The sequence below is a fragment of the Pteropus alecto genome, unplaced genomic scaffold, assembly GCF_000325575.1.
Source record: "Pteropus alecto unplaced genomic scaffold, ASM32557v1 scaffold24, whole genome shotgun sequence".
Classification (NCBI taxonomy): domain Eukaryota; kingdom Metazoa; phylum Chordata; class Mammalia; order Chiroptera; family Pteropodidae; genus Pteropus; species Pteropus alecto.
Genome location: NW_006439192.1, coordinates 4,630,676 through 4,641,507, shown reverse-complemented (window position 1 = coordinate 4,641,507; position 10,832 = coordinate 4,630,676). Strand labels below are relative to the sequence as shown.

Sequence of the window (10,832 nt, the reverse complement as noted above, 5' to 3'; positions counted from 1 at the left end):
GGACTAGGTACCAGTCGGTGGCCTGTTAGGAACTGGTCACACAGCAGGAGTTGAGTGGCAGACCAGCGAAACTTTATCGATATTTGCAGCTGCTCCCCAGTGCTAGCATCACCGCCTCAGCTCCACCTCAGATCATCAGGCATTAGATTCTCATAGGAGCACTGATCCCTGGTGCCAAAAAGGTTGGGGACAGCTGTGCTACACAAAGTATATGTGACCAGATGGATATTTGGGCCCAGTGTGGAATAGGCAGCAGAGGACTATGGCTTTTGGGTTTACATTGCAAAAACTTAAATATCTGAATGTAGCTGCATTAAAGTTTATGGGTCAGTCAGAACCTTCCTTTTGTCAAGAAAGTGAAAGACAATGACGCTACGTCCTACCAGGAGTCCATCTATCCCTCAGTGAGGCAATCTCACTCTCAGATTTGGCCTACTTCAAGTCTCCTCTGATAACTGCTATTCTCTTGACCTTTCCCAGATATTTAGGTTTCTAGTACTACACAGCTCCATTAATGCTGAGCTCCATCACTACACCTCATCTGCTACAGATGATTCAAACAGAACAATCATCTACCACATCTTGGTCAGAACTTGATATGACTGGAACAAGGGAAAAAATGTAACCTTATCCCTTCCTGCCCATCTTTCTAGCCTCCAGCACTTCACAGGGCTGTCACCAGAGAAACCAAAGCCTGATCCATGCATTCTAAACAGTCTTCAGCACAGCTCCCTGAGCTGCCAGAAGGCAGGATGTATCTCCCTACTTAGATGTATATCCCCTTAGCACTCAAAATGGGCCCTGGGCTTCCAACATGTGTCCCTCCTCTAGTTCATCATCCTGCTATATCAGACGATTCTTAACTTTAGATAGCATCAAAATAACCTGGGAGGCTAGGCCACACAGATACTGGGCCAGAACTCCTGAGTTTCTGTCAGTTGGTCTGGAGTGGAGCCTGAGAATTTGCATTTCTAGTTAGTTCCAGATGATTCTGATGTTGCTTGTCCTATAACCACACTTTGAGAACTGCTTACCTATATATATGAGGATTTCAGCTCTATTAGTCCAAGCCTATCAGAGCAAGCCCACATCTACTACAAGGGCCTAATTAGAGAACCAACCAGTTAGTACCACAGTGTCCTTGGGGCGGTGAAAACAACTTGTTTCCAAACTCCTCAGACTTCAGAGGAGCCCCTTGCTAAACCCTCTATACTGCTTTTCCAAATGGAGTTGGTGGCCCCTTTGGCCTTATAGTGGGACAAGCCTCATTTCCAGGGGAGATTGCACTTCCATTCATTCAACAAATATTTCTCGAGTGCTTTTTATGTACCAGGTACTGTTGTAGGAATCTGGGATATGTCAGAGAACAAAATAGACAAAAATTTTTACATACATGGAGATTACTTTTTTCTAACAAAAGGAAGAAAAGAACTCTTTTTTAAATGTGTTTAGTAGGACTCAGATATTTGGTTACCAGAAGTAATCAGAAGTGTTTAGTCGACTCAGTTTACAAGTGTTAGAGGTTAAGGAACAAGAGCTCAGGCAGAGACTAAATGAATGAATGCTCCATTGAGATGAGCCACCACGATAATTATCTTCATCTTTTTGACAGTTATTATGAACACAAAATGCTTTGTTTTGCTTTATAGTTCATTTTTAAACAGGGGGTTTGGGGTGGTGTCGGGGCGAGGTTAGGGGAGTCCTATAAGTCCAGAGTCCTGGGCATCTGACCCATTGGTCTTTTTTAGTAAAAGGCCTGGAAACTTTTGGCAAAGGCTGGTATGGGGATGGGATATACTTGTTTCCATATAAGCTCTCCCCGCTGGGTATTGAAAGCCTCCATTAGTCAAGAATCCTCTATTTAAAGTACAAATACAATACTTCTGAAAGGCTAACACTTTAATCTTTGCCAGTGTAATGAATGTGAATCTTCGTCCACAACTCCAGTTGGCAAGGAATATAACTATCTTTTTATAATCCAACATAATTTTTTATATTCCCTTTACATTTCTTTTTATAATCCAACATCAAGTTCTCTTGAACTTTGTTCTTTTGGGATGGTGTATCTTAATTTGAGGCTCCTCTCTCTTTTTGGGAGTTTGTGTTTAAGGCTTTGGGAACAGGGATTCAGGAATCAGGGTGGGGGCAGCTGGTCATTGATGCTATCTGTCCACTTAGGCATCCACGGAGCCTTCTCTTGTATTCAGTTGTGGGTCAGTGAAGCCCTTCAGGTCCAACAGCTCCCTCTGCTACTTCTGGGCCAGAGAAGAGGACATACGAGTCATCTTGCCTTGACTGTGCCATGCCAGGGCTCTAAAATCTCTGTAAGGCTAAGTCCCAGTCTATCCAGTATTACTACACAGCTATGGCCTATCCCTTTCTCATCTCCTGGGTAACCATTTTGTGTGGGGGTAAAAGCATTTACCCCCAAATATTTTAGCTATGTTAAGAGTCCTTTCTGTTCCTCTAAGAAACATAGATCATAGATTATTTCTTCTTGAAGCAATGAAGCACAATGCAACCCTGGTCATGTTATTAGAACCTAGTGGGAAGCTTTTTTTTTCAAATTATCAATATCTGGATCCCTCCTTTATGGAATCTGATTGTATTGACCAAGGGGCATTGTCTTTTTATCATTATCATCATTATTATTATTATTTATTTATTTTTCATAAAGATCTCTAGGTGATTTTAATGTATAGCCAGGATTGGGCACTACGTGGGGAGAAGGAATAGTGTAGCAAAAAGACTAAAGAGGGAAAAGGAATGAGGAGAAATCCATTACTATTCAGAATTATTCTGCTACATTAGCTAATAGCTAAGCAGAGATACATTAGCTAATAGCTAAGCAAGGATACATTAGCTAATAGCTAAGCAGTTATTGCCAGCTATACTCAAAGCCCTGTTGAAAGAGACCACATTAGAGAAGCTAGTGGGGAGGTGAAAGAGTTAAAAATACTCCTACCCTGCTATTCAAAGTGTAATCCTCAGACTAGTGGCCTCGGCATTACCTGGGAGCTTGTTAGGAAACAAGAATCTCAGGCCTCAGCCCAGACCTTGGGCATCTGCGAAGTACCGCTCTGGCTGCTATTTTGCTAAAGCAGGCTCTTGGGAAGAGAAGGTCTGCAACTGGGTTTTTAAGTTGTAAAGCTGTTTGGAAAGCATCATTCTTCTTTGAGGGAACAGCAAGAAAATACACAGGCAAGAAGTGAGTGTGGCTGGGGGTGGAGAGACAAAATGGACACAGCTTTGGGTAAGTTTTTGGAGCCAGAAAAAATCGAGCAACAATTAGAATCCAGCTCATATATGTCTCTATTTTCCTTTTAAATGAAAAGAAAACCTTCAGTTCTTTAAGGGTATAGAGTACCTTTTCCCCTGGTCAAAAGATAGAAGTAGGTTAGTTCACTTCGACACTTATCCTGGGTAAATTACTTTGTGTGGCTTAGTCCATGTATGTGTAAAGCTTTTAAAAATGTGTTCGCTTTTTTTTCTGATTATAAATCTAATTCATAGAAAAATCTAAAATACTACCAATGTATATTAAGGAAAGAGTAGGAAGTCTCTGTAATCACAGAGATAACCACTAATAAAAGTCTAATGAGCTTAACTCCAGATTTCTTTTTCTTTGTGTATACTAACAAATGTACAGAAGTAGGATCGTAACATACTATTGGCTTTTTACATTCCTTTTTCATTCTCAAGTCCAGAAAAATCTATCAGTCAAAATAATTGCTTCTTAAATGTATTAACTTCATCCAAACTAACTAAATCCTATGGGATGAAACAATAGTCATAATGCTGTTTTGAAACTTGTTTTTTAACATTTGCCGTTCAAAGCAGAGAGAATAACTCAAGCAAAAAAAAGGAGGCCAAAATGCACCGAGTGTGGAGTGGGGAGCCGAACTTTTTGAACATTTTAGAGAAGTATATTATAAATAAGACATTATAATTTGTTGTGAATGAAATGATTACCTGCATTTGACCTTATACAGATGAGCCAAATGGGATGATGGACCCTGTGGGTCCACAATAAAATGTTCTAATTTATAACTGAGGAATACTGAATCATATACACTGACAAAAACTGCATGAAGCCAGGTTTCTGGAGGAAATAACTAACGTGGGTCTTGATATAATGGGTTTGGATACAAGGAGCGAGGCATAATCCAGATGGGGAAAAGCTATGAAACAGGGCCAAACCTAGAGGGATGAGGATGGGGCAGGGAATGCTGAGAATGGGGGTTCCGACAGGACTGGGAGGTCATTTGCCTGGTGCTCTTGAATACTGAGCTAAGTCTGAAGTTTTCTCTGAAAGGCAGTAAGTTGCTTCGTAAGGTAAAATGAAGTGATGTGAAGGTGCCGAAGGATTGGGCAGGATAGACTGGAGTAGAAACGCTTGAAACAGGAAGATTCAGTTGTAATCCTCCTGAGGAGATAAAACTACAAATAGTAGGCTGGTGAGAGGCAGTAAAACCTAGACGGGACAAAAGTGAGACATGGTGGAGAAAAGTGAAGAAGGAGACAAAGAACATTTTTTCAGAGCCTTTATTTACTTCTGATTTGAGCAACACATGTACACTGTCCAACACTCAGGAAATATAGAGAAAAGAATAAGCTATCTTTATAAACCCACCACTCAAGAATAACAATTGTGAGCATTTTGAATACTATACCTGAGGATGAGAGGAGAATGAGCTCTATATTTTCACCACAGCAAGGCGAATAATTTACCCTCCAGCTGGCAGTTGGATCCAATCTAGACAACTTTCCAGCAAGCTGGGTGAATTCTCAGCTGGGGAGCTTCTAAGAATGTTTCTCCTGTTTGTCAATCCTAAATTTTCAACCCAGTGCTCTGTTAGTCATTTTAATTAACCTTATCTTGAGAAGATTTCCCATTTGGTGGATGCCTTGCTTTCCAATCCCAGAAATTAGGTCTGGTTCCACCTTAGCCGCGCCCACTTTTACCCACACAGTAAGTTGCTGTGGGAAAGACGAAGGGAATTCTCCTAAAACCGTGAAACTTAAATATTCTCTTCTCTTACCTCAACCTCTCACCGTCCCAGTTCCTGCCTTCTCATCTGGACTTCTAGAAGCTGAATTCTCCAGTTTTTCCTGTCCTTCTGCTTTTTCATGTGCCATGGTTAGTCATATGAACTGCTTTCTCACTATCATCTTTATCTTTTATCCTGGCCCTTCCTTTTACCTGCCTGATAAAACTGAAAACTCAGATGAATGTTTCCATTCATCATCGCTATTATACTTATGGAGCTTAGTGCTGCTGGAGGGAAGCATGGAAGATATAAATTCGAGCCACAACAGATGTGCAGTCTCAGAGCTCAGGCAGGCCTTCGATGCTGGCCATCAATGTTTTCCCTTGGCATCCTGTTCCCTTTAATAATTACAAACGACTTCCTTATTCCAATCTCCTTCTTTCTCCCAGTCTCAGATCAATATATTCCCTCTTTGCCAACAAGTCTAAATTCTCTATCTCTGCCAGTTGACTTAGCCCCCTCGATCCACTTTCTTTAGAAAGCTGCTGTATTAACCATCATCTCTCCTGTATTTTCAGCCTTTGGCTCCCTATTGATGAGTAAAATTGTTTTATCAGACTAGACCCCAATCCTGCAATTCCCTTCCAGTTACCATCCAATTATTCTCTCTCCTTCAGAGCCAAACGCTTGTTTAGAGACTGTTTCAAATACACTGAAACAGTGCAGAGAATCATGCAACAAACAAGCAAATGTAACAAATGTTGACATTTTGCCATACAGATTCAAGTTTTTTCTTTATAGAAATAGAATGCTTCAGGAAAAAAATGAAAAGATTTGTCTATACAACTATATCTACTTCCAACCCTCCATTCACTTCTCAATCCATTGCAATGTGAATTCTGTCCTCACCACTCTACTACTCTGCTGAAACCATTCATGACCTGAGTTTAAAATGAATCATTCATGATTTTCATTTAAAATGTACGTGCCACCCAGGGTTCAATTCCCAGATCACTGCCCTTTGAAAACAATGCTACAACATTGTTTTTCAAATTGCTGAGGTCATGTAATCAATTTAGTGTGTCACTACTGGTATTAAAAAAAAAAGTTATACAAAGTACAAACTGTTTCATGAATCTCTTATTTCAATTGTAAATAATATAATGTGTATACTCAGCCACATTGCAAAATGTATTTCTTATGTAAGTTGTGGTCAAAACATTTGAAAGACAATGTTCTAAATCAGTGGTCTTCGACATTTTGTTTGCATTAAATTTGTCACTGTAAGTTTAATTAGCTGCAGAGGATTTCAGGTAGATTGTAAACATTAGCATTGTTAAATAAAACTAAAAAAAATATTTCCACTGTAGTGATTTGATACTTGCCATCACCCATTCAAAAAATCATGAAATAGTTGGAAATTTTACATCATCTCATTTTCTCTTTAAAATTAGAATTCCATTCTTCTTCCTTCAGAAGATAAAATGTTATGTACATACCTATATAACATATAGGCAATACATATGTGTATATATCTTTTTTATACTAGAAAGTCTATTCTTCTCTGCAATAAAAATATGTATATAAGCTGAAATTAAATTTTTTAAAACTTCCTGTAACCATAAGGCTCTAGTTTAAAATATTTCTTCTTGCTTACATTAATTTAGTATGCAGTTGATAAAATAAATATACTATACATTTTGATAATTAAACAAAGATTTTAATTTTATTGACGATGCAACTCTGAGACTGATATTTTTTTCAATTAATCCCTATGTCCATAAATGAACGTCACTATTGCTAGAATGAGACAGGGTTAGCATCAATTCTATTCCTATTTTTTATTTCTACAGATGGAAGAGCTGACAATCTTTGTTTACGGAAAGAAGCAGATTCCCACCTAGGATTTATTCAATCAGTTGAGCTCAACTCTCTGAACTCCTTCAAAGTTCTGTGCCAAATCACATGTAGATCTACCACCAAAAAATTTTTTTTAACTTTAAATTTTCAATTTTAGGTTTACAGAAGACTCACAAAATAAGATTAAAGAGTTCCCCTATATACTCTTAACCCAGCTTCCCTATTATCTTAAGGCATAGTACATTGATCAAAATTAAGAAATTAACATTGCTGTGATATTAAACTACAGACTTTATTAAAATTTCACCAGTTTTTCCTCTAATGTCTATTTCCTGTTACAGGATCTAGTCCAGGATACTGTATTATATTTTGCTGTCATGTCTCTTTGGTCTCCTCTAAGATATGAGCCTTTGTCTTTTATGATCTTAACAGTTTTGAAGCATACCAGTCAAGTATTTTATAGAACGTCTCTCAGTTTGGATTTGGCTCATGTTTCCTCTTGATTAGAACAGGGTTCTGAATTTGGAGGAAGAATTCCAGAGAGAAGTAGCCTTCTCATTCATTGTATATCAGGGGGTAAATGATATCAACGGGACTTAATCACTGGTAGTGGTAACCTTGATCACTTGGTTAAGGTATGTCTGTGTTTATCCACTGTAAAAATTACTTTTTCCCTTTTCCACATTCTGTTGTTTAGAAGCAAGTCACTAAGTTCAGCCCACACACTCAAGGGAGGGAGAATTCAAGCTCTACCTCCTAGAGGAAAGAGTATCAAAAATTTTGCGGCCATAAATTAAAATCACCACTATAACCAATATTTTGGGGGAGATACTTTGAGTGTGTGCAAGTATCCTGTTTCTTCTTAAAGCTTCTCCCAATTTTTAAAATAATCTATCAGCTGGTAACTCATTTAGGACCTCTTTCAATTTTGCTGAAAACAAATAATTGAGAACCAACTGAGAAATCAAAATATCTAAGTATTTCTAGTCGTTCTTGTGTCTAGTATATCAATCTTTGTACTCTCTGGGGCAATACATCATAGTAAGATTAGATTCAGGAGGTCGGCCTTTCTTTTGTAAAGTGGGAGAAGGGCATGAGGCAATTTTTTAGGAACTAAGTGGTAAACACTGATTTCCTGAAAACTGTCCTGGCCTGAACACTTACAGGGGGTTGTATCCCCCAGTTTTATAATGACTCTGAATGATTCCACTCACTGCAATGATTTCACCTAACAAATGCTTAAATTTTTACCTTTAGTTCATATCTGTTCCTTTCTCTAAGGACCAAACTTCTTAAACTCTTAGATCCTCCAGCATCTGGTTCCCTAACTCTCGGGCTTCATTTTCCAACTCTTACAATATTAAGCGGCTTGCAACTTCCACAACACACAGTACTCCCAGCCTCTCCCGCCTGGATAATCCAACCACATCACCCCTCCGGCTCTCGCCTGCGGTAGCTGAGGCTCTGGATTCAGACTGTCCCATCTCTAGAGGCCACTTGGAAACGTACTCACGGTGGCAGATCACTAGGGCAATAAAACAAACTACTTCTGGGGCGCGGCGTCAGAAGTAAGACGTTTTCCACATTTAACAGCGAGGAACGTTTGCAAAGCACACTACGGAGTTTAAGTCCGTAGGCAGCCAGTGTTCGTTCTCAAGGAGTCTCATCTGCACGGTGATTTCTAGTCTGGGCCACGAAAATGCGTAGCGTCCACCAATGGAATGAAGTCCTAGAGGAAATCCAACTAACATTAAAGCCTCTTCAGTGTTCACCTTTCTTTGCCTGTAGGGATCCGAGCCCCGAAGCCCCGCCCACTTCTGCCCGCCTGCGGGACCTTAAAGTGGGTCAGGAGTGCGCATTTATCAGGCAGGCAATGGACCCACCACGGGCCTTTACTATTTGAAGATTAAGGAGCCAGTCAGCAACTCGCGCGAGACGGAGATAGTATTCTCGCGAGGAGTCTAAGAGACGGCAGTGATGGCGGCGGCGGGAACTGGACCGGGACCCGGAGTGGGTGCAGCACCTGGCCCGGGAGCGGCCGCAAATGCAACAGCGACGGAGGAAGTGGAGACGAAGCCGGTGGTAGCGGTAGCAGCCGCTCTAGCCGGAGAGGGGACATCTGCTGCTCCAGCAGCGGAGCCCAGTTCCGGAGAGGCCGAAAGCGGGTAAAACGTCCTGCAGCCGAAGGAGGACACCGGGAGGGAGGCCCGCCCACCTTCGAATCCCGCGGCTCCCAGGAGCCCTCCTGCCCGCCCCCTTCGAACCTGGGCCCCGCAGTCAACGGCTCGCCCTGCCCCCTACGGGGCTGTAGTCCCACCTGCCGCTCCGCCCGTCCACTCGGAACTGTATTTCAGAACACGCCCCTTTCCGCACCTTTTCTTGGTTTGTAAGAACCAAGTTTCTTGTCCTGTCTTCCGCCTTCTCACCCCGGCAGGGGGCTGGTAGTTCAGTCTTCTAGCTGGAAGCTCAGTCTTCTAGCAGGAATCCAACTGTCCCAAAGAAGAAACCACTTTGCATTGCCAGAGTGGAAGAAGTTGCGGTCCCTCTGAAACGGAGTGGGAGAGCTGGACCTGTGTGAACCTACCCCAGAAACCAATTCCACCCCATGTAGATTTATCCTAAGGGCCGATTAGGCTTCCCTGTACCCCATGGGCCTGCATCTGTCAGAGCCACATTCTTCCTAACCTTGGGCATTGAACCTGGGAATGGGATTAGCTGAAAAAACTGAGTGAAGATCAGAAGTACTTTAATCATTCTTTTTGAGAATAGGCGTTTTGAAGTTAGTTTCTCTTGAAAATTTTTACTTGAGTGCTTTCATTATCTTATAGGGATGCAAACTCTGTTGATGTAAGTGGTGGTTTGGAAACAGAATCCTCTAATGGAAAAGATACACTAGTAAGTATTTCTTTTTGGATATTTGTAAGGCAAAATAGGGTTTATGTTTCAAGTTTTTAAGCGAGTCAAAAATATAATCAGGTCAACTAACTTGACTCTTTGATTGCTCCGTGGACACAGGAAGGTACCGGTGATACTTCAGAGGTGATGGATACTCAAGCGGGCTCCGTGGATGAAGAGAATGGCCGACAATTGGGAGAAGTAGAGTTGCAGTGTGGGATATGTACAAAATGGTTCACAGCAGACACTTTTGGCATAGATACCTCGTGAGTATTTTTTGTAGTCTTTGTAAGAATGGCTTTGTAAAATAGGTCTCAACAGGTTCAACAGTTAAATAGTTTGTAGGCAAATATAAATGCATAGTATTTCCTGTTTCTCCTAACCGTTGTTCAGTGAGTAGTAGCATTTGAATCAGGAATTATTTTACTGTGCATGTTTTGTACCTAGTGAGAGCACAGCTCTAGTAGGTACATATAAATACATTTGAGACAGTGTCATTTAAAGTTGGTATTGGGTGTTGTGGATTTTGGGAAGAGGGTTGGTGTACATGGTGGAGGATGCTTGGTTTCAGAAATTTGATATGACCAGTGCCTCTTCATGCCTGAGCCATCCATCTATTTTTAGCTTTTGACTTCTAACTCACTTCTTTATGTGTCCCTGTTTTCTCTCCTCAGCAAAACCTATTTCTAATCTTTTACCTCTTCTAGTGAATTAAAATCATTTTCTGATTGAGAATGAAAGGTTTCCTATCAACAGCTAGCAAGGGACAATTACTGACTCATTGTCTATGGAGATAATTGTACTGCTGGTTCTCTATGGTTTTCCTTAGGGTCCATATTATACAAGTAAATTTAGACAAGACTATCTCAAAATATGGCTGTATTATTAAATTAATCCCCTTGGGTGGTATTGCAATGAAATACCTTTATAATTTGTTGTATGCTTTAGTTAAGAAGTTAAAGTGGGTTTTAGAAATGCTAATGTTGCAATTAACATGTGACCAGTGACCTAGGAAAGAATGTTTACAAAAGGAAGAAAAGTACTGAAGGATCAGGAAGAAAGACTCGATCTTGATGGGAAGATCTG

The 10,832-nt window shown here is 40.6% G+C and overlaps 1 protein-coding gene across 2 annotated transcripts in view; it reads left to right on the top strand.

The window, feature by feature from the left end:
* Positions 1–8,775: 8,775 nt before the first annotated feature.
* The window catches only part of ASH2L (ASH2 like, histone lysine methyltransferase complex subunit), a 21,072-nt gene continuing 19,015 nt past the window's right edge, over positions 8,776–10,832 (top strand). The window contains exons 1-3 of one of the 2 annotated variants that reach the window (XM_006916309.3): positions 8,776–9,016; positions 9,680–9,746; positions 9,867–10,012. In XM_006916309.3, the coding sequence (XP_006916371.1) occupies positions 8,829–9,016; positions 9,680–9,746; positions 9,867–10,012 (401 nt within the window). In that variant the 5' untranslated portion in view covers positions 8,776–8,828. Of the gene's footprint in view, positions 9,017–9,109; positions 9,234–9,679; positions 9,747–9,866; positions 10,013–10,832 lie in introns of those variants that run through there. The other variant, XM_025049901.1, reaches the window with a different exon arrangement.